The 26,571-nt window shown below is 41.0% G+C and overlaps 1 protein-coding gene across 1 annotated transcript in view; it reads left to right on the forward strand.

The window, feature by feature from the left end:
* The first annotated feature begins 235 nt into the window (after positions 1 to 235).
* Positions 236 to 26,571, forward strand: part of KNTC1 (kinetochore associated 1) — a 72,134-nt gene continuing 45,798 nt past the window's right edge. Inside the window, exons 1-26 of the mRNA XM_065417797.1 lie at positions 236 to 367; positions 732 to 852; positions 4,563 to 4,678; positions 5,124 to 5,196; positions 7,230 to 7,307; positions 7,983 to 8,017; positions 8,251 to 8,361; positions 9,271 to 9,364; positions 9,987 to 10,039; positions 10,318 to 10,430; positions 11,277 to 11,331; positions 11,899 to 11,997; positions 14,090 to 14,133; positions 14,233 to 14,298; positions 14,381 to 14,456; positions 15,617 to 15,742; positions 15,844 to 15,933; positions 17,260 to 17,325; positions 17,879 to 17,940; positions 18,914 to 19,025; positions 19,769 to 19,912; positions 20,153 to 20,209; positions 20,308 to 20,409; positions 22,004 to 22,120; positions 25,175 to 25,318; positions 25,548 to 25,646. Coding sequence (XP_065273869.1) covers positions 236 to 367; positions 732 to 852; positions 4,563 to 4,678; positions 5,124 to 5,196; positions 7,230 to 7,307; positions 7,983 to 8,017; positions 8,251 to 8,361; positions 9,271 to 9,364; positions 9,987 to 10,039; positions 10,318 to 10,430; positions 11,277 to 11,331; positions 11,899 to 11,997; positions 14,090 to 14,133; positions 14,233 to 14,298; positions 14,381 to 14,456; positions 15,617 to 15,742; positions 15,844 to 15,933; positions 17,260 to 17,325; positions 17,879 to 17,940; positions 18,914 to 19,025; positions 19,769 to 19,912; positions 20,153 to 20,209; positions 20,308 to 20,409; positions 22,004 to 22,120; positions 25,175 to 25,318; positions 25,548 to 25,646 — 2,385 coding nt within the window. The remainder of the gene's footprint in view (positions 368 to 731; positions 853 to 4,562; positions 4,679 to 5,123; positions 5,197 to 7,229; positions 7,308 to 7,982; positions 8,018 to 8,250; positions 8,362 to 9,270; positions 9,365 to 9,986; positions 10,040 to 10,317; positions 10,431 to 11,276; positions 11,332 to 11,898; positions 11,998 to 14,089; positions 14,134 to 14,232; positions 14,299 to 14,380; positions 14,457 to 15,616; positions 15,743 to 15,843; positions 15,934 to 17,259; positions 17,326 to 17,878; positions 17,941 to 18,913; positions 19,026 to 19,768; positions 19,913 to 20,152; positions 20,210 to 20,307; positions 20,410 to 22,003; positions 22,121 to 25,174; positions 25,319 to 25,547; positions 25,647 to 26,571) is intronic.

The raw sequence follows: 26,571 nt of genomic DNA on the forward strand, positions 1-26,571 counted from the left end.
AACGTTAAAATGTATTACCGGCACGCGAAACCTTAAATTAAAGTGAATAAATGAAGACTCGGCACACCACTTCTGAAAGGTTGCCCACCCCTGATATAGAATCATAGTATCACGACAAAGTCAGTGGGTTTTATGTGATAATACCAATTGTTTAAATGTCACTTTGCTTTAATGCCATTTAGCTTTTGCTACTATAATTTCTATCTATTTATCATAGGTAAAGAATTTCTTCAACATGTGGAATTGTATTGAACTTCTGACAAATGATGACACAGGAAGTGGACGACTGAACATAGGTTCGAGACAAGAATGTGGAACTGCCCTGTACCAAGAGAATACGCTAGTTAAAATAACTTCCTCTGAAAAGGTAGAATTTATCAGTATCAGAGCTTATTATGCTGGAATTTATTGGAACGACACCTCTACCCCGATATAACGCGACCCGATATAACACTAATTTGGATATAACGCAGTAAAGTAGTGCTCCGGGGGGGCGCACTCCGGTGGATCAAACCAAGTTCGATATAACACGGTTTCACCTATAACGCAGTAAGATTTTTTGGCTCCCGAAGACAGCGTTATATCGAGGTAGAGGTGCATGTAAAAAAATTGTTTTAGACTAAGACTATTACATATTGTCTTTTTTTAATTGTTAAAGCATTACTCTTATCTGTATTTTTAAAGGTACTTTTAGTTGCTTATATTTCATAGCTCTTCTTTTTATTTCTAAGGTCTTGTGTAATCCAAAACTATATGCATGCAACTCAAGTGATGGCTGTATTATTGTGGCTGACAGATCAGTGGCACTTCTTGATAGCATTTGCCAGTCTTTTCAGATGCACATTCAGTTTGGTGAGTTTATTGTTTTGGAATTAAACTAACTAAGTGAAAATTGCCTATGGATTCAGTTAATTAAAAACAGCATTATTATTTTTTAACTGAAAATACAGGAAGTATCCTTCATCAATATATCCTAGATTTAAAAAAAAAAAACACAACCCCACCATTATAACAGAACATTTGTATAAACAATACAGCACCTCTGTTGCCCATAGAGGTCATTAACAAAGCTCCTATTAACTTTATTGGGGATGTGTCTGAGTGCAGAGGTCCACCTATATGAAACTCTTTGCAGGATTGAGGTCTGAAGTCTCAATTCTGGAAACATTTATGGGTGAGCTTAATATTAAATATGTGGGGAATCCTAATGGCTTCTGTAGGACTACTCACATGAATGAAGATGTGTGTGTGTGTGTGTGTGTGTATTTGCAGGATTGGGATCAAAAAGTGAAACTACAGATATGATCCAAAGACTCCCCAATTTGCATCTTGAGTGAAAATTGGGAGAGATCAAATCTATATAACCATGGAGACAAACTATATCTGCTATTTTTATTACCTTAAAAGTATTTAATATGCGAGAAAGAAACATGACCAACTAATATTGCTTTTAGTTGAAAAAGATTTATTAACAAGTTAAACAAAACCATTTATATTATACAATACAAAACCCTGTTGATATTAGAACAGTGATTTACCAGCTCTTCACACAAAATGAATTGTGGACAATTTTTAGAATCATTATATTGGTCTCAAGCCTGATTTTGGGAGGTTTGTGCTGGGCTATTATAAATTGCTGAACTTGTATTTTTAACTTGTATCAAGGGTGCCTACAGCACCATTTCTCAAATGCGGCCTGTAATAGTCCGGTGAGGGGGGTTGTGCCCTCTTAGGGGCCGTCGGGCGCCAGGCCACCTCACTACATGGCCAAATCAGACCTCGGGTTCTGGAGGTCTAGGGGTTCCGCCCCTTAGGCAGGGGCTGAACAAAAGGCTCTCTGCCGCTGCAAGGAGTTCCAGCCCTCAGTCAGGGCTGGGCAGTATACCAGTCCTAAGCTCCGGTTCCTTCAGCCGGAGCTGGAGCTTACAAAGTTAAATAAGCCCGAAGGCTAGCTCAGGGCGGGGTAATACCCCAGGGTTCAAAGGGGCTCAGGTCCTTGCAACAGGAGGAGCTGAGCACTAACAAGCTCAGGAGGCCCAGGCCCTTAGTCAGGGCAGGGCGACAAACAATAGTCGAAAGGGCTCAGGTCCTTGCAGCAGGAGCTGAGCACAACAAAGTCAATAAGCCCAGTCCCTTAGCCAGGGAGTGAGCAGACAAGTAACGGCAACCCAGGCCCTAGGTCAGGGCAGGGCAGCAAACAATCAGTCCCTCTGGGGCCCAGGCCCTTAACCAGGGGCTGGGTCAGTTGGTGGCAGCCCAGGCCCTAGCTCAGGCCCTCAGGCAGGGCTGAGCAACAAAGTCAGTAGTTTAAGCCCAGGCCCTCAATCAGGGCGGGGCAGCACACAGCAGTTCTAGGCTCAGGCCCTCAGGTAGGGGCAGAGCAAGCACACAGTGCTTCAGGGCTCAGGCCCTCAGGCAGGGAGGAGGAGAGACTGCCACCCGGCGTGGGGGGATGGCAGGGGGGAACACAGGCCCACCCTCCATGGGTACCTGCTCCTCGCTGGGCTCGGCAGCGGGGTCCCACACCATGGGCTCCTCGGGTTGCTGAGGGCTGTCTAGGTCGGGCCGTCTAGGTCGGGCCGCTCCTCCGGTCTCTGGTCCGGCTCAGGTTCGGGTGGCTCCTCGGGGTACCGTGCTCGGGGCAGGCTCGGCCAGTCCACCTCAGGGTACCTTCCTCGGGGCAATCTCGGCCAGTCCACCTCGGGGTACCGCGCTCGGGGCAGGCTGGGCCAGTCCACCTCGGGGTACCTGCCGAGAGGGAGGTTGGAGCGGCGCTGGGTGTTTGGGTGCCTGGTTCTGGGGAGGCTCGGTCCGTCGGCGTCCAAGTACCTGGCTCGGGGTAGGCTCCGTCTCGCAGGAGCCCGAGCAGGAGCGTCTGTCCTCTCCGGCCGCTCGGCTCCAACTGAGCGCTGGGGCCTAGCTTTTATACTTCCTGTCCCGCCCCTTGACTTCCAGGGGGCGGGAACAGGTGGCGGTGGCTCCGCCCACTTGGGTGGCTCTTCTGGTTCCTCCCTCTCTGGGGTTGGCTCCGCCCACTTGTGGGGCTGTTCAGGCTCCTCTCTCTCAGGGGCTGTCGGGAGCCAGGCCACCTCACTACACGGCCACAGCAGCTTCTTGGGTGGTGATGGGGAGTGGGGACAGCAAAGCATGTCTCCGGAGACAGGTGGGGTACAACGCTCAAGGAGCAAGGTGAGCTCTCTACCTGGGAGGGGACGGAGGGGCTTAGTGGGGATTGGACTTCAGCCCTGGGGTGGTTAGGCAGTGGGGACTTAGGGAGCCTGGCTGCAGACTAGGGCTCCAGCCATGGGGTTCCAGCCTCCAACCCCTGGCCACACGCTAGTGGGCTCCAATCCCGGTTCTGGCCATGTGGTGCCGACCCCTAATCCCGCCAGCGGCCGCTGGCCCCAGGCGCTGACTCCCATCCATGTGCATTGACCCCCAGCCCTAGTCACTGATCCCAGGTGCCGGCCCCAGGCACTGACCCTGAGCTCCAGTGGCTGCTGGCCCTGGGTGCGGATCCCTGGTGCTGGCCTTGGGCTTCCGCAGGTGCTGGCTCTGGATGCCGCCCCCTAGCCCTGGCCATGTGGCAGCAGGCGCAGGCCCAAACCCTGGTGACAGCCAACCCCCAGCCATGTGCTCCGACCCCCAGCCCTGGCTGCTGACCCCAAGCACTGCTCCTGGATGTCAACCCTTGGTTCTGGCAGGAGCTGGCCATGGGTGCCGATCCCCAGGCGCCAGGCCCGGTCACGCGGAAGCAGGCACCAACCCCAGGCTCTGGCAGGTGCTGGCCCTGGATGCCGAATTCGGGTCATGCAGCAGCAGGCTCTGGCGAGTGCTGGCCCAGGATACTGACTCCTACCCCCAGCTGTGCAGCTGCAGGCACAGACCCTGGTGCCGACTCCTGGCCCCAGTCGCACAGCAGCAGGTGCCAGCTCTGGGTTCCGACCCCCACTTGTGTGGCAGTGGGTGCCGATCCCCAGCCCTGGCCACGCAACTGTGGGGACCGACCCTGGGCTCCAGTGGGTGCTGGCCCAGGGCACCGACCTCCAGCCCCAGGCGCCGACCCACACCTCCGACCATGCGGTGGCGACACCCCCCCCCCCCCCAGCCATCACCCCAACATCTGCTGCCTCACCCCTCCACTCAGGTCTTAACTTGCCAGGACTTGCTGTGAAAAGTGACATTAAACCTACAAATATCACTTTTCACAGCATTATTTTTATTATTGAGTCTGCAAAAAAACCCTACATAAATAAATTGCAATGATCTTGATGTGTATACATGCATATTTATTTGTTTTTCCTAAAGTTAATTAAGTATTTTAGAGAAAAGTGTCAGTGCGGCCACCAGCAAGAGTTGGTGGCCGCATTCTGAGGCCACCAAAAAATTTGTTGAGAACCCCTGGCTTAGAGCATGTGGAAGAATGCTCCTTTCTTAGCACTTCTATAAATCAAAATAAATATTTGAAGGAATTTGAGATGCTGCACTACTAACTTTATTCATGCCTGAACTGCATTGTCTATGACAATCTAATATTTGAAATTTTGGTTTGGAATTTTCAGATACTGAAGTGGATGTGGTTGGTTTGTGTCAAAAAGGACAGTTTCTTGTAGTCGGTGAGAGAAGTGGTAACCTACATCTTATTCATGTACCATCAAAGCAAACTTTGCTAACTAATGTACGGAACTTACTTTTTGCTCCATTCTCGGTTGCTTGCATGCTTTTTTATTTGTCAAATATCAAAATATTAATAAACTGAGTATCTTGAAGGTGACTCTTGCTTTGGCTGACTATGCATGTTAGGTTATAAGGAACTTTTTTCCCCACCACCATAAAATGTCCTGTGAGTAACAGATCTAGTGAACTTTATTTAAATACAAAAAACAAAACACAGCCCCATTTTGTATGAGGATAAGGACTATTTCTCTAAGAGTGTGCAGGATTGATCCCTAAAGTAATTATTTATGTTACCAATTCCTTATTATTCAAAATTGCACGTTAATGCAGAATTTCTGGAGGGGAAAAAAGTATAGGTTAACATTGATATGCATTATTTCCTAATAAACACATAATTTTAATCCAGTATGGAATAAAATTTGTCTTTATGTTGACTTGTATTTTAGGTTTTGGTTCAGAAATCTGCAAATGAAAAGACTTATCTAAACCTTATTATAGAAAAAGATAATGCAGATGGAGGTATGTTTTTTCTTATAATTCTTCCTAAAAATAGCCTGGTCTTAACTTTCAGAAGAAAAAATAAGATGGATGCGATCTTAACCGTGAGTAATTTATCTGTAATAAAAATGTATGTGCTGTGATAGCTGGACTTGACCCGTTAGGGCTCAACCCTGCAAGTGTGGAGCACTCTGGCCCTGATCTGACAGAGCACATCAGCACATGCCTAACTTTAAGCATAGGAGGAGTCCCATTGAACTGCATTCTTAAAGTTAAGCACATGCTTATGTACTTTGGTGGATCAGGGCCAGAGTGCTCTGCACCTTCCAGGGTTGAACTCTTGACTGAGCTCATGTCTGACAACCTCAGGAAAACAAGGAGAAGTGTGCTACTTAGTAACAGTTTGTGTAGGTTATATTTTTCTGTACATCTCTTCTTGCTGTGTGTTAATATTTAAAAGTGGATATGCACATGTATTCAGGATATTGTTTAAGAGGCTGTCTCATTGCTCCTTTAAGGCCAGAGCCTGTAAACGTACATGTACTTAACTGTACACATGTGAACATTTCCATTCACTTTAGTGGAACTTCTTGTATGTGTACGGTTAAGCACAAGGATAAGTGTTTGCAGAATCCAGACCACAATCACTTACTAAAGTGTTTTGGTTAAATTTAATTTCAGATTTTTAATTTTTTTTATTTATAAAATATTGGGAGATAAGCATGTTATTTGGGATGACTGTACTCCAGAACTTTTCATTTTCCACAGCTACTGTCCCAGGAAAGCTGCTCAGGTTTCCTATATATAGTTTTAATTAATTATTATGCCCGACTTGACAGGTGGCACAGGCAATAGGGCCTGATCCAAAGCCCACTGAAAGCAGTGGAAAGACTCCTATTGACATTGCATCAGGCCCAACCTGAGCATCTGGTTATTCTTGTGATGAAATCTTGACTTCTATGAAGTCAACATCAAAACTCCCATTAACTTTAGTGGTGAAGGATTTCACCCTTATACATTGTAAGTACATTAAGTCTTTAATAGTCATTAGTTTCACTTCTGTTAATCTAATCGAAGAAGCCAAATTGCATTGTTTGTAACTACATTTTGTGGTACTAATTTATATATTGAACTGCATATTGATTTTTTTTTTTTTTTGGACAGATCTATTTAAGGTAGTTAGTGACTAAAATTGTATAATGCCTGGTGGATGCTTTTTTAAAAAAAAGTTCTGATGCATGCCTTTTTACCAGTACTGGCTTCTATGTGAAGTACTTTGAGTTCTTTTTTGTTATTTAGAAGTTTGACATCAATATTCATTTTTTCCTCTGTTTGGCATATGTTCCCTCTGAAACTAACCTGGTTCTGGTTGTTTCTTTCTTTATGCACTACCTGTCTTTGCTGAGGCATCTTTTCAAATAGTACCTAGATATGAATGTCTGGGGTGATACATTTTCATTGGAGAGACTGTAACTTCAGCTATCCTTTCCTTCGCTGGTCTGACAGCATTGACCGGTGGGAATTAAGGGGATGAATTTAGGATCTATTCTCTCTGGACACTAGTGTGAGATTTTTAATTTATGTTGTTAGTTTATTTTTAGCAGGTAGCATCTTTTTGGTTGACTTAGAACCAGTTGTGAGAACTTTACTTTATTTTTACATATATGGATGCCTATTGACTTCAGAACCTCATGATTTGGCCTTTAATGGTGCATATGCACTTAGTGACATTAGTGATAAGGTGATTTTTTGTGAAGTTACAATAATACTTAACAGCATCGCTAGTATCCGCAAAGTTCTATGAATGATGTCATTCAGCTGCTGTTAGAGTTGCATGGGGTAATCTCAGGCTGTGTTATGTATGTATGTATGTTCTTAATTTTGGTCCCACATATATTTTAAATCTTTCTGTGCTTGGTAATATTCTTACTTTAACAAATAAAATGTAACTAATTTTCACCAGATTAGAATTTTAAAATAGGTCAAAGTTTGAGCTAAATAATTTTTACACTTTTAGAAACTTAAGTTTGTTGTATTTGTGTTTATTTTTATAGGAATCTATCATATATTCATTCTCACAAGCAATGGATTCTTTTGCATTATGTGCGTCCCACTTGCAAAAATTCAGGAAGGTATGATGATACAACTCATGTTTAAAATAAAATTCTGGATCGCTGTGTATTAACCTATAACAACTAAAATACTTGTGTGCTGCTTTCTGTAGTGGCTAAGGAGTCCAATCCTGTGAAGTGCTGAGTGACCTCAACTCCCATTGGCTTCAGAGGGAGCTGAGAATGTTCAGCAACTTCCAGGAAATGGTCTTAAAAACACTACGAATGAGTAAGATAGTGTGAACTAATTGTGAATGATGCAAGGTTTTAGTTTGTCTAACCCCCCCCCCCCAAAAAAAAACCCCCCTAGTTTTGTATACTATTCCCCCCCCCTCAACTCTCCCTCCCCACCCCGCAAATTACTTATAGTTTACATTCCCTTCACTAATTCTGTTTCTTATTGAGAGTATTGCTTGTTACAGGAATAGAATTCCAAGTCATAGTATTACTGTGTTAGTTATATTGAAGAATATTAGAAATTACTTTAATGAGGTCACCAACAGCACAGGACCACCCTGGGTTTACAAAAAGTTAATTTTCTATAACGCCTGACCACTGGAAAAGCATGTGAACTTTGATTATAGTGGTGTTAGTGCTGTACAGAGCTGTCAGGTTGGCATTACAGCTATCCAGTATGAAACTATGAAATTACGAAACTATATTTTTTGTTTTCTTTTTTTTATTATTTTTATGTAGCAATTGACAAGATGGACATGATTACAGCAAAGAAGGTAAATGCAGTATCTGCTAGTGTGCTACCTGGTGTATCTGTTACAAATTTCCAGTTTACAAAACTTTGATATGTATAGCTTATCAAACACTTTTTGTTTGAAAAATTTTTAATTGCTGTAAAGCTAACTGATAAATGGGTAAACTGAAGTTTTCTTTACATCTTAAAGATAGCATTTAAGTTTTAACAAACTTATTTATTATTCCATAAATAACTCTGTTTTCATTTTTCCAGTTACAAGGAATGATCAAGACTGCTTATATTTCTACAAAGGATTATCACACCCTTGGTTGTCTGAATTTTGTGATTGGTGACTCGATGAACAACATCCTGCTGATAATTGGGGTAAATTTACATACTGATATCTTACTGAAAAAATTTTTATGGAGACAAATGATTAAAATTATCTGATGCATTAAGATGTCTATAAATGTAATGATAGTCTGCAATATCAGTAATCTTTTGATCGATTAAAAGACAATGTCAAGTTTTTAGTTTTAAAGGGACAGTTTGTCATTTCAAAACTGGGCATAGTGCTATGACGGTTGATGGTAAATGTGTGGCGCTTTACTAGTGACTATACTAAATTGCGGGATTTTAGTTCATCTGCATGTGCTCTTGTATTTCTAATCTAATCCTTGTTCTCAGAGGTCCCAATCTAATGTCAACTGAAGTCAATGAGAGTCTTTTTATCGGGCCCACATTCAACAGACTTTTGCCAAAGTACAGTATAAAGTCCCAGTCTGCCAAAGTGCTTAAGCACGTGCATAGTCCCATTGATTTTAAGGGGATGAAAATTATGGACATACTGAAGCACTTTTCTGGACTAGGGCTCAATGTGGTCCGATAGATACATACTACCTATGGTCTTGATCCAAAACCCATTAACTTCATTGCAGGTATTTCCATTGATGGGCTTTGAATCAGGCACCATGTCCTACTTGGATGCAAATTGTCTGTTTGTAAATGTTCCATGCTTTTGGAAGAGCCCCCCCCCAAAAAAATCTATTTTAGTGGGCAAGAATGATTGATTTAAATATTGTGATATAGTCAGTTCCTGAAAATAGGAAAGGAAAAAAGCTACTTTGATTTTTGAAATGTTTATCTTAACTATTAAGAGGCTGTGTAGGATACTCAGCATGACTTGCAAATTCCTAGAAGCCTTTTTCTATTAAACTACAATGAATGAGACAAACTTGACAACTACCAGAATTTCTAATATACAACCAAAATTTGTTTTGTTTTTTTAAACAGGGTCAAGGTGACTGTGTGCTCTCCAAATGGGAGGTGGATCCTAGTAAAAACCTGGTGTCTGTTCAAAGTTTTGCTGATTCGAGTATGATTAAAGGTAAAACTTTAAAAAATTTGCCTGTAAAATAAGAAGTCTATTTATATAATTAGACAGGAATATAACTGAAAATATCTTGAGCTAATTTTTGTAATTGTTAGTTTACTGTTTTAATAATGCATGTAGTATTGCAAAAGGAGACTTTATTTTGTTGACTATATACTGCAAGCCTAAATCTGTGCTTCAAAGTCATTAACTTTTTGAAACAGATTTTTCTGCAGTGAAGTATTACAAGATGTATGACCTACAGCTGGATTTCCATTTTTTACAGGGTTGAATAAACTTTTTCCGTTAATCTGTTTTCAAATATTTGTCTCTAGCTGAGGAGTGAATGGGAGCATTGTTTAGTAATGTTATTATTCTTCCTCCTGGGCTTACTCCTAAAAGCTGCTGAGCACTCTGGTTTGAATCCAACAAAACAGTTCAGCAGATAAAAACTTAAATGCTTTCTGGACTGGGGCCTAACTGTGCCACTAGGATGACTGACTGTGTAAGATCCATTTTAAAAACTCTAAATAAATAAACTGCTTTGTAAATGGGTATTTCTACAAAATATTTGCAATCCAAATAAGTTTTTCCCAGACACACACATAACTTCACATTTTGCTGTTTTCTTTCCTAGATGCAGTGCAGTTACAGGTCATAGACAACTTGTTGTTTGTCTTGGATAAGGAAGTAAGTATAATGTCACTGATCTGTCTGAAATTGCTTTTACAATGATTTTTTTACCTAATGATTTTAAAAAACTTTTATAAGGTAGAAAGATGCCTTTCCTTATAGAGGAGTTGATCTTGCAATGTGCTTTATTCTTTTGATAGAAACACTTCAAGACCTGGTACACTTATTTACTGTATTGTAAATATATTGGTATCCTCCTTTTTGGACCTGCCAATCTAATAAAATATGTCTTGATTATGTCAAGAAAATGGATACCTGACTTTGTTTTCTTCTAGAACATTTTGAGCATGTGGGATGTTTATTCTCTTATCTTGACTTGGGATTGGCCTTCAGTTCATATTGAAGAATTTCTTCTCACTACAGAATCAGATTCTTCTTCAGTCATAAGGTAAATGAAGAATTAAAGTACCATCTTTAGACTATGAAGGGTCTATTACTGCAGGAACTGTCCAACCCTCATTTGACTTCCTGTGGGTCTTGGGGTAATCCCTAGTTGGCAAGGTCAGGAACTAAAGCTGAGATTTAACCATCGGGGAGTCTAAGGATTGAACTGCCTGGTATGACAGATCTCATTTTTGCTTCTCGCAGCATTCCACTGACCTTTTTCTAGCTCAGTAAAGCACAATACTGGACCTGCAGCCCAAGTATCCTTGACTTCCTTCCAGAGAGGGTAAAAATGAGGCCTCCTGCATAGTGACTCTCCTTATTACTATTAAAGCAGTTTAGAACCCTCCCCCTAGAATTGCAAGCATCATTTTGGCAAAACTCATCTGCTGGATTGAGCACTGGAGTATTGCTCTCAAGACTATGTGAAATACTAACATCCATAATAACTAGAATGTATATAGCATTTATCTTCAAAGTAGGAAAATAAGTGGTATTACATTTTGCAGGTTGAGAAATTGAGGCACAGAGTTTAGGTGAATTGCCTACAACTACAAAAGAAATTGGTAACAGAGCAGAGATTAGAACACAAGAATTCTAGCTCTTACCATTAGACCGTACTTGTCTTCCCAGTTTGCCACCACATGCATGGTTTCAAGCTTGGAAATTGAACTCCTATCCTATGTATGGTAACATACTGTGCTACTCTAGGGCCATAAACTGTAGTAGTACAATATCTCAGTTTTCATAGAATATCTACATTTTACAAATTGTTTCAGTATCTTTTTTATAAACTTCATAATTTAACATAAGATTGATTCAGTGTTTTTTCCCCCCCCCTTCTTTACAGACAAGGGATTGCCAGCCTTAAACTAATAACCTTGACAGTACCTGTTAACAAACAGGTACAAATCTTTCTTTATCTATATTCTGTTTTATTTTGATTACACAGCAGTTGAAAAGCATGAAGATATGAGACGGCTAATTGTGCATGTAGTCAATAGTTGCCTTTTTCTCAGTGTTTGCTAATTTCACGCCAACATTCTGTTTCAGTTATCTTAACTCCAAGGCCTGTTCACGTTGGGCAACTATTAGAAAGCAAAAAGTAACAGAGGGTCCTGTGGCACCTTTAAGACTAACAGAAGTATTGGGAGCATAAGCTTTCGTGGGTATTAGAAAGCAAAATAACTGTTGCTTTTTATACCAGTTTGGGGTTTCTTTAGTGCAGACATGCTTGTTTTTAAAAATATAATAAATATAGATGACATCTAAAATGTTCAACTTTCTCAAATTTTTGGCGTTCGTCCTCTGGGAGGCTCCAAAAAGTGCTCAATAAATTTTCTACCTCATTCTATAGAAACATTCCAAAAAGAATCCTGCAAATAACTGTGGGGATTAATTTATTTTATCAGGCAGCACCAAATTTTATGAGTTCTACATTTACCTTTTTGTTTTTTTCCCTTATTTTATAGATGAGAAACCTCATGGTTTTTTCACTGCCTGCAATGCACCTGCTCTATTCTTTAGAAGTATCTGTTGTTTCTTCACTCGTTCGAAGTGGAATCAGCACAGTATGTTAATTAACTTTTTTTAAAAATATAAAGTGTTTTAATATGTAGAACTTCTAAAGTGGTTGCTATGTTTATTTCTTTTAGATTAGAGCCCAAAAAGTGGTAAAAACTATACATGCATATAAGAACAATTCCTTCCCCTGATGATCTTACAATCTAAATTAAAAAAAAAAAAAAAAAAACCCTAAAAAATAATCCAAAGGACGGAGGAAAGAGATAAATTATACAAACAGTTATCAGGGTGGTGCTGAGCCCATGTCTTTTTAGTTTAATATTTTTATATTATTGGCAGCTGCCAATAAATCTTGTTGTTAGATTTATGGTTTGCGTGGCTTTGTTTTCTTAGCGTAAACAATTTTTTTTTAGGTGATGCTGCTGAGGTAGGTTTTTATGCTAGATTTAATTGATGAGGTGACATCTTGACAAATGGATTTTTGGAGGGATATTCCAAACACAATGGGCAGTTTGGAAGAAGGAGCTGAGAGATAGCCAAAGGGTTATCAAGGCTTGTGTCATTGGTAGAGTGGAGCGGGTATTGGGAAATGTGAGTGGATACCAAGACAGAGGTGTAGGTAGCTGTGCATTACTGCCCTCATTTTCAAGGTGCTAAATAAGTTCTAGATTGGCTGTTCAGCACAGTGCAGACCTGGTGAAATGACTCAGGAGTGTAATATGTTTGAAGCACTTGGCAAGAAAGGTTATTTGGGCAATGGCATTTGGAGACAATAGAGGCTAATATCAAAGACCAAAGAAGAGGAGATGATGATAGTCAAGACAGTAGGTGGTCAGGACAGAAATTTTGGCTTTCTAGATGAAGAGGAAAGGTTGACTTTTAAAGATGTGAAGGAAGAACTGACTGTCAAAGTTCAGGGCCACTCCACCTGTATGCCTCTCCATGGTCCCTTAGGGCCTTCACTTTAGACTCCTGGCTCTTGGGTAGACACCTGTGTGTGTCTCCCTCCTGACCGGGTTTTTTCCAGGCTGCACGGTTCCTGCCTACACTGTGATATTCCCAGCGAGCCAGACTGCCTACACAGGCCAGCATCTGTGCTTCACTTTCTTTCCAGAGGCTATGAACAGCTATAATTACCAGCAGTCACAAGTGACCACACAGCTCTTTTGTAAGCAAGTACGTTTATTTTTAAGGTGAAAACATTACAGAGAAAACATTTAAAAATAATAAAGGAAACTACACACTTGCTAAAAAGCTGATCAGAGATCACCCCGTCCCCGACTCCAACCTCAGACTCTGGGAGATGTTAGTCCTTCAAAACCCACAACTGTTTTTTTCCCATTGTAATAAGTTCATAACTGTCTCAGATTCAGAACCAGAACAACCATGAATAGTTAGATTTTTTTTTTCTTTATATTGCTTGGGCCTTTGATCTTGGCCTCCTGTAACAGGTGAACCACAGACAAAACTCCACTCCTGGGGGCATATCTTGAAAAGGCTGGGTTTTTGTATAACCAGAGGTGGGCCATTTGCATTCACTTCCCCCTAGATATTTACCTGGAAATCCACTTTACATATATTGTCCCAAATGTCCATTCTTGTTAGGCATATTGTTCAGTATATTCCTTTTGATTATCCAGGCCTTGCATTCCATTTCCCCCAAAGAGGTTACATACAATCCTGGCCTAAAGTAACACACAAACCATTAATTTAATACATTGGACCTCAAAAAATATTGAAACTTAATTCAATAATGCCTCCCAAGGATACTGCAGGAAATTGCCATATCTGTCAAGGTGATATGGCCTGGATGTAGGAAAAGAAGGTGAGGGCGAAGTCAGAAATGACACTACTGTTGAGGGCTTGAGTGTCAGAATGAAAGTGTCAACAGTAATTGAGATGGGATAACGGGGGGATTTGGGGTAGAAAGACAGAGTTCAGTTTGGGCCATCTTAAGTTTTAGATGGTGGCAGCCATCCTGGACAAAATATTAGTGAGACCGCAATAGATGAGATATTGGATAAGAGAAAAGAAATATCTACATTCCAAATTAATAGCTTCTTCATTATTGCTAGTTGCTTTGTACTGCTTGAGATTTATTTTTTTGTAACTTTAGTTTCTAATAATTGTCTACTGCAGGATACAATATATTTTTTGGAAGGAATTAATGAAAATCACCAAAAGTAAGTCATATATTTATGTTTAATTAGATTACGGTTATATGGAGATGTGTCCAATTATTTTATATCCATACACTATCATAATTCCATAATCACTTTCAGGTCCCCTGAAGGCCCGGTGTCTGTTTTAGTATTGAGAAGTTTAACAGAAGCCTTGCCAGAAAACAGGTATATTTTCTGCTTTGAAATTTTGCTTTCTCTTTAAGTAACTTTGATACGTTATCACGCTTTATTTAATTTCACTCCCTAGATTAAGACGCTTACTTCACAAACACAAGTTTACTGAAGCTGAGAATTTTGCGATTCAGTTTGGACTGGATGTTGAGGTAAATGACTCATACTTGGCAATACATTAAGAGATTAATTTGTGAGATTGAATTTATGAACCGAGTTTCTGTCTCTGTTAATTTCTTAATAGGATATAAAACATTCAAATTGTGAATTAGCTTTTAAAATAAACTGATTTAAGATACACAGTTGAGTGTGAAAGAAGTAAATTTTCATCTGACGTAACTAATATACCTCTGAACCATTCTGCATAAAGTACTGTATGCCTTCTGATGGAGGTTACCCATATAAGCATCAGGGGGTGTAGCACTGCTTGAAGAGCAGCACTTAATGTATGTTGATTAACAATAATAAGACTGGTTGGCTTGAGTCATTGCATTATTATTAGAACTTCCTTGGGGTATTGGATCTAATCCTGCAGGGTACTGAGCTCCCTCAATTCCTATTAGAGACCTCAGCACTTCCCAGGGGAAGCTCTCTTGGCCTTATTGTGAACTTGAACTATTTCTTTTATAGACAGACCCTTCTCGGTTGACAAAAAATCATGTTGGGGACAATGCTGCACTAGCTTTTTCTATGGCAATTCATGGGAGTTTTGCCATTTGACTCGAATAGTAGCAGAAGCTGGACTGTAGCATTCGTCTTAGACACGAAATGCTAATTGTTTATGTGCACTAGAAAATTTGATTAATCATATTTTCTGAAATTGATCACGACAAAGATTAGAATTTATCAACAAATAATTTTACTTAGAAAGAGAGTGAGTTAATGGGTGATCAAGGATTAGCAGCATGTTTTGATTAGTTAACTTTATAGTTCTTCAATGATGAGTTAAAATAGCCATAGGCTCTTTTTTAAAAAAGAAAAAAAAGAAAAAAGAATTTAATCTTTCCAGAGTCCTGAAGATAAATAGGAGTTTATAAAATTAACACAACTTTATAAAACATCATATGGAAAAAGCCTAAAGGACTCTATCACCCACCTTGCACTCCCGCGCAAACATGTAGTTTAGTAAACCAAAAAGTACCATGATAGTTAAATACTTAAATGAGGACACGCACCTTATTTGGACCTAGTTTCCTCCAGAATAATATTGTGATCTGACCATGTGATGATCTTTCAACTACAGAGAGAGATTATCTCTTTAAAGAAGTAGGATGCTAGTTTTAAAAGTGTCTGCCTTTGTTTTTTAAAACAGCTTGTTTACAAAGTAAAAGCAAGTGCTATTTTAGAGAAATTGGCTTCATCTTCCATTGGGAGTTATGGTCAAACAGTTTGGTTAGACCTTGTGGATGAAGCTAAAGAAAATCTGCATAAAACACAGGTAAATGCTTTATATGTTGCATGACTCTTATTGTACACATTCAACCAAGCTGAAAGGGAGCCGAGAATTAAGAATTTTAAACTGTTTCTTTAATCAAACAGGATAACCATTTTGTCGTGGATTACTGTATAAATGCTCCATGGCCAACGTATGAAACAACTCAGGAAATGTTAAACTACGCTAAAATCAGAGTAAGTTTTATATGAAATTGCTCATACCAGTACATTTCTGCTCCGTTTTCCCACTTGACTTGAATGACTGTCACTCCTACAAGGGATGTTGCAGCTCAACAAAGAATGATACTGTTTTGGAGGGCTAGCCAAAAAATTATGCAAACTAAGGGCTAAGCAAAAGGAGAGATGCTGTTGAGTACACTTTGTTGTTGCTGCTCCACTCCACGCTAGGGTAAAGCCTATTTCCAGTTAATGCTTACTGTCAACAGCAAGCATGCCAGACACATTGCCTAACATGAAAATCATTTCTGCTTGTAGATGTGGTGTGTGGGCTAGTTTTCTAGATGACTTTCCTTGTGCTCTTGAGTGTTGTGAAGGGATCCTTTTCCCCTTTCCCCTATGCAAAGAGCAGGACAGGGTTTCGTTTGCACATTGGACACCAGGATTTAGTCTTGGGCAGCAGGCCTACCAAGCCCTTTGCATGGACTGAAAACTAAACATTTGAATTTTTCATTCTTTTCACATTCCAGACTTTCCTGCCTTATTTAAAAGAACCAGGTAGATGTATTATGGCCCTGATCCTGCAAACACTGCATACATATAGAGCCCTGCACAGATGTGTATCCGCATCCGATCCACAAAAATTATCTGCAGGTATCCACTGATATCCGTGGATTTGCTGGGCTTTACACTGGGAGCTGGGCTTAGGCTCCGAGGCATCATTCCCCTCCCCCCCCCCCTTTGCCGGAGCCCAGTCAGGGAGAGCCATATGGGCAGTTGTGGGGAGCCTGCGTCTAGTCACGGACCCTCCACCTGTCCTCGGCTGGACGGAGAGCCTGGAGGCCGGGGACACGGCCGGGGGCTGCTCTCAGCCCACTCCCCCAACACACACACACACCGCGGGCAAGTAGAGGGTCCACCGCAGCTCCCCAGCTGGCCTCCACGCTGGCTTGGGAGGGGGGAGACCTGTGGAGCAGCCTGGGGGCCACTCAGGCCACCTGCCCAGGGGAGGTGGAGGGTCCGCCGCAGCTGCCCACCCAGCTCTTACCGTGACCCAGGTTGCAGCTCTGACCCGCGCCGCCGGCCCCCCCCCCCCCCCCCCGCGTGCGTATTCAGCAGAAATGGTCCACGGATATAAAGCGGATACCTGCAGATTTGCGGGGCTCTACATACATGCAGAGATCCCATGGAAAGATTGAGAACTTGCAGGATCAAGTCCTTGATTTATGAAGATACTAGTTTTTTGTTAGTGTTTACTTTAAAATTCTATAGTGCTGTGCAATATGTGATACATTATGCATCTACAGTATTGCCAACTATTGTGTGTTAATACATTCATTTCAGATCTTGAAGAGAGATGACAAAATGATTGCTTCTTTATCAGATGGGGTTCAAGTGTCCATAACAGAAGTAAGAGAACAAATAAAAATTGCCTTTATTTTAAAAATGGTTAACTTCCTTTAAACAGTTAGGCAATTTTAAAAATTGGATTAATGTCTATACGTCTTAAAAATTTAATCTAAAAATACTCTTAAAATATGAGAAGAGATCCTGATATTGATATTCCTTTCAGCATGAAATGTTTCCTCTTGCTATAGAAATGAATGCTTCTTAAGTACTCTAGAAACCAGAGAGATCAATCTGATGTTTGTCTCTTGAATTTTTAATGTTGTTAAGGAGCTTTTAAACAACTATAAAATGTTTTTGTGTTTATTCAGCCATGTTGTAGCTAAGATGGTATTCTTACAGTGTACAGGAGGTGGAGTATAAGCCATTTATAGTCTTGAATTTTTGGAATAATATGTACTAAGTAAATTGTCCTGCTTGACTAATTGGTTAGAGATTTTGGAAAACACCTGTACCTATCATTTTTATATTGTTTTTTTCTTAACCATTTTAACATCACTCTCTGAATATCTAGAGTTTTCCCTTCAACTAAAATAACTCCTTTATCTCTGTACAGGTACTGAGAGCTCAAGCAAGGCTAACTACTTTCTATGGAGTCTTTGGACCAGAGAAATTCAGGTTTCCATTAAATTTTTTTTTTTTTTTTTTTTAAATGTTGGGGCTTTCCACTTGGTGTCGCCTCCTTCACTCCTACTTTTACTCTCCCCCCCCGCCCCCAGAGCAGGTAGTGGGAAAGCGGCAGAGCTCCACTTCTGTACCTAACATGGCAGCTGAGCTAGCACAAAGGAGAGGGAAGTAACCTGGCTGCAGTAAGCTACTTCTGCCCCAGGAACATGGTGGGAGAAAGAAAGGAATTCTGACCATCAGTCATGGTTCCTTTACTCTGAGTCTCAATTTTTCCCCAGAGCTGCTCGTGGTGTTAGCCAAAGGCTCAATCTAGTACGTCAGGCTTTTTCCTTTTCCTTCTATGGTCTTGTTTTTTAATTTCCTATCTGCATAAGATGTCAGCCTGCTCTGCTGTTTGTCTGCTTGCTTGCTTGATTTATTGATTTATTTATTACAAGCAAATTAAGCAGAGAGAAATGTGTGTCTTCCTTATATGGGGGTCTAATTTTCTCTCCATGCCTGTACGCAACCATTAGGTTGGTGGTAGTTCTGCCACACACATAGGGGAAAATACACTCCAGCGCCTTTTTTTGGACATTAGTATTCATTCCTTCATTGGGCTCATGATATACCATCAAGTAGCTGCATTGTGCCTCCTTGCAAAACAAAATCTGAGGAGGCCAGAAGGGAGCACGTAAAGTAAACCCTGGCCATTTGAACCAGAAGAGAAGTCAAGCCAAGCCTACGTGGTGAAAATATGTAACCTAGATTTTTCTGTTGCAGATGCTTTATTTTAAGCATTATTTAGCAGAAAGTTGGTATTTGTGGATGTGTGCCATGAGGGATATGATTTTTCAAAATCTATATTCACTTTACCACTATCTCTGTTCTTTAAAAACATGTTGGAATGTGTGTATGTATGTGTAATATATCTTTTAAATACTGTACATGAAAGCCTAATCACTTTTCCTCATCATACTCCTAGTGGAATTGCTTGGACTGAATTCTTGAATAATGAAGATATTTTCAAGAACATTCTTTTTCAGCTACAAGAAGGCAATCTCCCTTGTGCGCAATACCTCTGGCTTAGGCATCAGGTATGAAGTCTCAGGTGTTTTTTTAAATCTCTGTTGTTCTAGAAAGACCAGTATTAAACACCTCCTTAACAAGTAGAAAGTCTAAGAGGATCCCATCTTTGATGAGGCTGATTACATTATCCTATTTCCTTTGCATTCTGAACTTGTTACTGGTTAGACAAATTAATTTCTGTTGTAACATTACAGATAAGTCCTTTTGGGGGGATGCCAAAGCCATGAAAGATGACATTTCTGGGACTCTGTCAGGCTTGCCGTCTTGTGTTTACCTTCTCAGGAGCCATGGACCTTGCTCACTAACAGAATTTTTAAGGCTTGCTTAAGACTTGTTTGACTGCTCCCTTGAAAATGCTTTAAAAGCAGCTATGTAAATTGAGATGTAACAAATCCAAAATGGTGGCCACAAGCTATTGAATTTCCCATTGTCTTGCTGGAGAGAGCTAGAGATCCATAACTTTTTGGTTTTCTAAAGCGATGGCATTGTAAGCCCATTTCTGCTTCCACTGAAGTTTGTGGCAGCAAGATTGTGTTCTATATATTGTGATAAATTCACTTCACTTAAGTTTTGTTTAACTTGACTACACTCTCTTTAACATGAGAATTTTTTCTTGATTTCATATCTGTGAATGTCCAAACTCTTCACTAAAATAAAGAGCCATGTTAGAAAGAGAAGTATCTTTATCTGATATTATATAATATCAGATACACTACAATAAAAACATAATTGTTTTGCTTTTATATCTTAGGCAGATTTTGAAAGCAGCTTTGATGTGAAAATGCTGGAGCACCTGCTTAACACAATCTGTACCACCATTCCTGTAAAAGAACTGTGTCTGTGGTTAAAAAATGTTGTGATTCCTTTTGTAAGGAGGGTTGTGCCAAAAGGACAGGTAAAACTATTAAAAGAAACATCCATGCAGATGACTTTTATATAAAATATTTTTTTCAGATTAAGGTATACTGTTATATGTAAGCCTCTTGCAGAAATGGTATTTTTTTATACTCGGAAAAGCCATTTCTTTAGTATTGTGACTTTCTGCAATTTGTTTCAAAAATTAATAATATTACTTCATATTATTGTAAATGTTTTGCTTTAGCACACAACATTTTAATCACTTTTTGCATTTCAGAAAATATTAGCAAAATGGCTGGAACAAGGAGCTCGAAATCTTGAATTAACTGATAAGGTAAAGTACATTTATGCTGCAAAAACCTTGTATTTCTACATACGTTGTATTTCTACACTTGTACTGATAGTCTCACTAATTTCTAATATTTTGGGTAGGTAAATTGGCCAGAAAATGGACTTCAAATGGCAGAGGTGTTTTTTACAAGTAAAAATCCAGGTGAACTGGGACTGGCATCTTCCTGTCGTTGGATTCCCTTGGTAAGGAGTATAGTTAATTGATTACACTATGTTGTTAAATATTTACATTACTGGGACAGAGATCTTAACATGTAGTCTTTTTATAATCTGATTGCTAAAACCCAGCATTAGCAATAAAATACATATTCTTTCGGTGAGGGAAGATTCATTTCAGGGGAATGAGGAATTAGGTTCCCATCTTCCTTTGTCTTATCTTTTAGCCATGTTAACAAATGTCCTTTTTGCTAGTCTTAACGTATTTGCAGTTCTGAAATTGGAATGTGACATGTCTCTCCCTAGCCCAAAGGGGGGCGGGGGAGGGGGAATTACTTATAGCATGTCAGAAAGTTCCTGACTGCTCTTCTCAACAATATTTACAACAAATCTTTTGTGAAATGCTGAACTCGTTTCAGTGATTATACAAACCAAATAAATTATGGTAGCTCTATCAGACAGTTTGTTTACTGCTGTCTCTTCAGCAATCCAACATGATATGTTTTTGCAGTTTGTCACTTTTATTGTGTTGTGACAAATCATAACACTTAGCAGATTCCTGTATTCAGTTCAGTTAAGTTGAGAATCTCAACTCTTGCTATAAATCCCTATATATGAAGGTAGTAAATATACTATAGTACAATTTTGTATAGCACCTGCAATATAACAATATTACAGAATGATTTATGGCTTTTAAAAAAGACACATTATCAAGAGGACATAAACCTATTAGCAAGACACTAAAAGGCTACCGTATGGGGAGTGCCCACCAGTCAGGTTCAGGGTCCAACTCAGGCACACAGATAATAATGATGGACAGCAATACAAAACGAAGATAGAACTCCCTTTGTTTCTTCTTCACTTCTTCTAGAGCCTTCTGGTTGCAGTGAAGAGGGGCAAAATGGTGTTTGCCACTCTACCTCTCACCAGCCTCAATTTTTTTTTTTAAATCCTATTCCTACATGAATAATTCTGGTGTCTATTAGTCAGCTTTTCTTAGCAGCAGCATGAAATTGACATGATTCTTGACAGTGTCACTACTGAATAGAAATGGTGAAACGAATTAGTCTTGTTTAACTTGTTGCTGTTTGCCAAAGTTCTGGACCATGGCAAAGGCAACGAACATGCCTATTTGTAGGGGCAGGAAAATGACACTGAATTGGCTTACGTTCAATTCACATTTGAAAGAGTATCTCCACAGAAGTAAGACCAGCAACTTAGTAGATTTTGTTTTGTTTTAATGAAAGCTTAAATTCCACAGAAATAGGACTTCCCCACCTTCCCAGGCCACGGGAGTGTAGGCACAAGTAGCTTTTTCAAATCTTGGATTAGTCCATGCAAATAAAAGTAAATTTATGTAGGTTATAATAATATGTATTCTATAGATACAGTAGCACCTGTAGATAGGGTGGGACAGAGGTGACAAGAAATAAAGTGCAAAACAAAGCAAACCAACTGCTCATTGTCTCTTCCCACTCCTGATATGTCCCATTTTCAGACTATGGGCTGACTTTTTTTAGTGTATATTTTTTATGAAAACAATAGCAGTTCTGCAAAGTATGCAAACTTCAGACAATTATCGATTAAGCTCCTCAGGAAATTTTTCTCTATTATGTTTCAGAAGTGTGGTGATTGCGAAGAGGTACATCGGTTAAAAAAGCTTGTAAATGATTTACAAGAGTTGGAAGATCTCCACAAAAAGTACAGGTGCAAACTAGCGCTCTGTGATTTTGAGAAGGTAATATTGCAGGCATATTAAAAATAATCTGAGTACTGTCTATATGGTTGACACTTCATAAAAATCACTGAAACAGAATAGTTCTGTGGATTATTGAGCATAGGATTTCAAGCCAAAAATTTACATGGTAATAGTCCCTGCTCTGACACCAACCTTTTGGTTTCATATTCACTTAATGGCATATAGAGTACACTCAGCTAGCATGGGTATAAATACCAGTGTAGATGGTGAGGCACTGCTTAGGTGATAGAGTACAAACATGCCAAACCTTTTTACAAGCCCAAACACTGCCTTCCACATCTACAGTGCTATTTTTAGCAGTCTAGAGTCCCGCAGCCTCCCATCCCCCCCTCCCCCCCCCCCCCAACTTTTCATTGCTGCAGGTAACGACACACCAAAGTGTGGACACAGCTCACTTTTAACTGCAGCATTTGCCACCCTCCTGCATCAACGGGTGAGTGAACTTGATGGGGTCAGCAGTGAAAAGGAGATAGTCCCAGTAGCAAGGGAGGGAGACACTCCCCAAACGACAATAGGTAGTGCCTCCCCCTGGGAATCTCAGGCCTCGTCTACACTGGGGGCGGGGAATCGATCTAAGATATGCAACTTCAGCTACGAAAATAGCATAGCTGAAGTCGACGTATCTTAGATCGACTTAGAATTACTTACTTCGCGTCCTCGCGGTGTGGGATCGACGGCCGCGGCTCCCCTGTCAACTTTGCTTCCGCCTCTCGCTGAGCTGGAGTTCAGCAGTCGACAGGAGAGCGATTGGGGATCGATTTATCGCGTCTACACTACACGCCATAAATTGATCCCTGATGGATCGATCGCTACCTGCCGATCCGGCGGGTAGTGTAGACGTACCCTCAGGCACCCATTGGCCAGCTGGGGGAGAGAGGTGCTGATTGGCCAACATTTCCCAGAATTTAGCCCAGTTCAGGGGCCATGTGGGGCCTCTTTTGGCTCTGTGCCAGCAGCCCACTACCCACTCAAACTAGGAATAAGAACCCAGCCTGACAGATGCTGTGGGTCTAGCCGATCACCTATTTAGGGGGTCAGGAATGAGGTTTTTCCCATGTGCCAATTGGCAGAGGATCAAGGAGTATTTTGTTTTCCTCGCAGCACTTTCAAGCCACAGTGGGTTGAGTAGGAACACACTTAGTACCTGATCACTGCTGACTCACCGGTGCAGCGCCTCTTGCTGGTCAGTCCTGGAATTAGCTTATTCAGCTCAGGAGTACCCTCCTCTGGCCAGTTTCTCCCTGCCCTTACCTGCCACTCTGCAGTCCCTTTATCTCCACCACGTATAGGCCCCACGTGCCTCCTGGACCACGGTGTCCCTTACCTTGGGGTGCTGCCCCTCACCCAGGGAACCCCACTCGCCTCAGTGACCCACTGCCAGTCCTCATCTAGCCCTTTACTCAGGGGCAAACTGCAGTCTGCAATGGCCACTCATCATTGGCTAGGGGTTGGACCTGCAGCCCCAGTACCTCCTTAAGCCTTCCTGTCAGGCCTCTGCCAGGGAGGTCGCCAGGCCTGAGCTCCCCAGCTCAGCCTGCCCCTTCCCCAGCACTGCTCTGTTGAAGGTACCCTGTGCTCCCAGGCAGCCCAGTCCTTCCCCCCCAAGGCTGGAGTGAGACTGCCTGTCTCCTAGCTCACAGCCCTTTTTATACCAGCCCTACCGGGTCTGGATTGGCTGCTACCTGCCTTCATCTGATTGGCTCCTCAGGCAGCCCTTTCCCAGAGCTGGTTTTAACCCCTTTCTCCCCGGAGTGGGGTGCTTGCCCCACTACAGGACCTACCGGGTATTGGGGTGGAGTTGTTTGTTCATCACAACTTGCGTCGGGTTTCCAGTGCAGTTAAGAGAATACCGTGAACAGTTCCCAGAGGTAAAAGACCTGGGATTTTGGTACTGGGCCTTGGGATCAAGTGATAGGGTGAGACTTTGGCCTTTGTGGGCCAAGGTCAGACCTTGTGATCCTTGCGGGCCGAGGTCCTCACCCTGCTACACCCTCTGTCTCCCTTGTGGTGGGGAGGATGATGAGACTTGGAGCTCAGACCTGGGGGTTGGCTGAGTAGAGTCTACCCTGTGTTATGGGCTATGTGGTAAGGAGCCCTGTAACCCCTGCACTGGAACCAATTAAATGCCTGGTATAAGAGAATATGAGTGATAGGCAGGTAGCACCCCTCCATTGTGTTAAAGTTGTGACCCGCTGCTTAATTCCATGCATGTATCTGTCCTCATTTTGCCACTGTGTCCATATCAAGTAGCTACATGTACCCTCCATGCTGTTGCAAGTGTAGACAAGGCCTTTGACTTTGGGTAGATCATTTAATCTTGCTGTGCCTTACTTTCCCTATACATAAGAACGGCCATACTGGGTCAGACCAAAGGTCCATCTAGCCCAGTATCCTGTCTTCAGATAGTGGCCCATGCTAGGTACTTCAAAGGGAATGAACAGAACAGGTAATCATCAAGTGATCCATCCTCTGTCGTCCATTCCCAGCTTCTGGGAAACCGAGGCTAGAGATCCCATCCCTGCCCATCCCAGTGAATAGCCATTGATGGACCTATCCTCCATGAATTTCTCTAGTTCTTTTTTGAACCCCGTTATAGCCTTGGCCTTCACAACATCCTCTGGCAGAGAGTTCCACAGGAATAATAATATTAAACCACCACAAAAGGGTGTCATGAAGTATGTTTATTGCATGGAAAGGCTTTCAAGATATAAACTGCTATATAAATGTGATTAGGCATGGTCCCTTCCCCTATTAGTTTACAGTTTCTGATAGTGTCTATTGGATGACAGTACACCTTGTAGTGGAGGAGAAATCAAACGTTTAGCTCAACACAAGAAGGCTTTGTGGAAGAAGTCTGTAGGGGGTTTGGTTTTCTTTGGGCTGGGCAATGAATATTAGGGTCTGAAGTTTTTCCTTTGACTTCATTGGGCATTGGATAAGGCCCTTAGAGAAATGAAGGAAGAATGCTGTTCGCTGTGCTGTTCTAACATGCTGTGGAGCTTGTGTTTCTGTAACTGTTTTTCTGCCCCCTAGGAGAATGCAAGTACAATAGTATTCCGCATGTTTGATAAAGTTTTGGCACCAGAGCTCATTCCATCCATTTTGGAGAAGTTTGTAAAGCCATACATACATGAACATAATCTACAACAGGATGAACTTCTCTTACAGTATATAAAGGTATCCATTTTCCCTCCCTTTTTAAAGGGACGTTATTTTAGGCGAGAAATCAAGGATGATTGTTTGCTATTTACTCTTACAATTTAGGACCAGCTTCTGATATCCTTACTCCTGTGTACAATCCAATTGATTTGAATGATAAAATCTGTTCCTTAGTGTTTAAATTATCGAATGCTCCTGCCATAATTCTGAATGTTTAATATTAAACTTTATTTATCAAAATACTCAGGACTTGCTAGAACGCTGTCGTACACGATCTACATCAGTGTTTGAAACTGCATGGGAGGCAAAGGCAATAGCTGTCATTGGCTGCATATCTGATACAGATGTAAGTACATTAAATAAATGTACAAGTGGATCTTACGCTTGTTTGTTGTGTTATGAATGAAAAAATTATGTTTGTATTCAAGAACAGAATACATTGCGTGGTAGGAGTAAGGGATGGGCCAAATACTGTCCTGCATTTCAGCCAATCCTAGGAGGATTCTTTGCTTGATCTAGTGCCTTTTACCTTTCCCTTTACTTAAGGCTGTTTTGTTTCTGCTTTCCAGCTATCATGGGTAGTTGTGCAAGTGGCCTTCTGCAAGGTGCAGAGCACCCTCAATTTTCATGATTTTGGGGTGGGAGGGGGAATCACAGTGGTGCCATTTTGGAGAGAGGCCAGCGTGGTTGTGCATTTCATTATCATTGAGCCACTAGGATTACCTCTGTCGTCACCATGGCTTTGTAGTTGTAGGTTTATCTTTTAGAAGAGTTGTTTCATTATCAGCAGTTCTTTTTTTCTCATAGAATACTATGTTAAGGTACATATAAATTTTTGGAAGCATTGCAAGAGCAACTTCCTGAGTCTTTTAGTCATTTAATAACAATTAGACCTACCTTCAAGAACTTTATACAACCTTGTAGCACACCTTGCATGATTTAATACTTTATTTAAAGTTTTTGGAAGAAGCTCTCTAATCCCTTTTAATAAGGTTGCCAAAAGACAGAAACTTAGAAAAAAAATAAAGCATACATCTTAGAAAACTTTAAAAATATAAAACACTGCTACTAACATCAATGGGAGTTCTGCATGTGGAACTCTAACAGAATTGGGCTATAAATTATTCTGATAGTTTGAAGGCTTTCAGGGTGTATCTGTGTTGTGTAAAACTTAGGGATACCCCCTTGTATAAATGGAGTTTGGGAAGGAAACCTTCCATGTCTAACAGAGTCATGGGTAAACGATACTTGAAGGAATTATGTAATGTAGA

Source organism: Emys orbicularis, chromosome 16, assembly GCF_028017835.1.
Source record: "Emys orbicularis isolate rEmyOrb1 chromosome 16, rEmyOrb1.hap1, whole genome shotgun sequence".
NCBI lineage: Eukaryota > Metazoa > Chordata > Testudines > Emydidae > Emys > Emys orbicularis.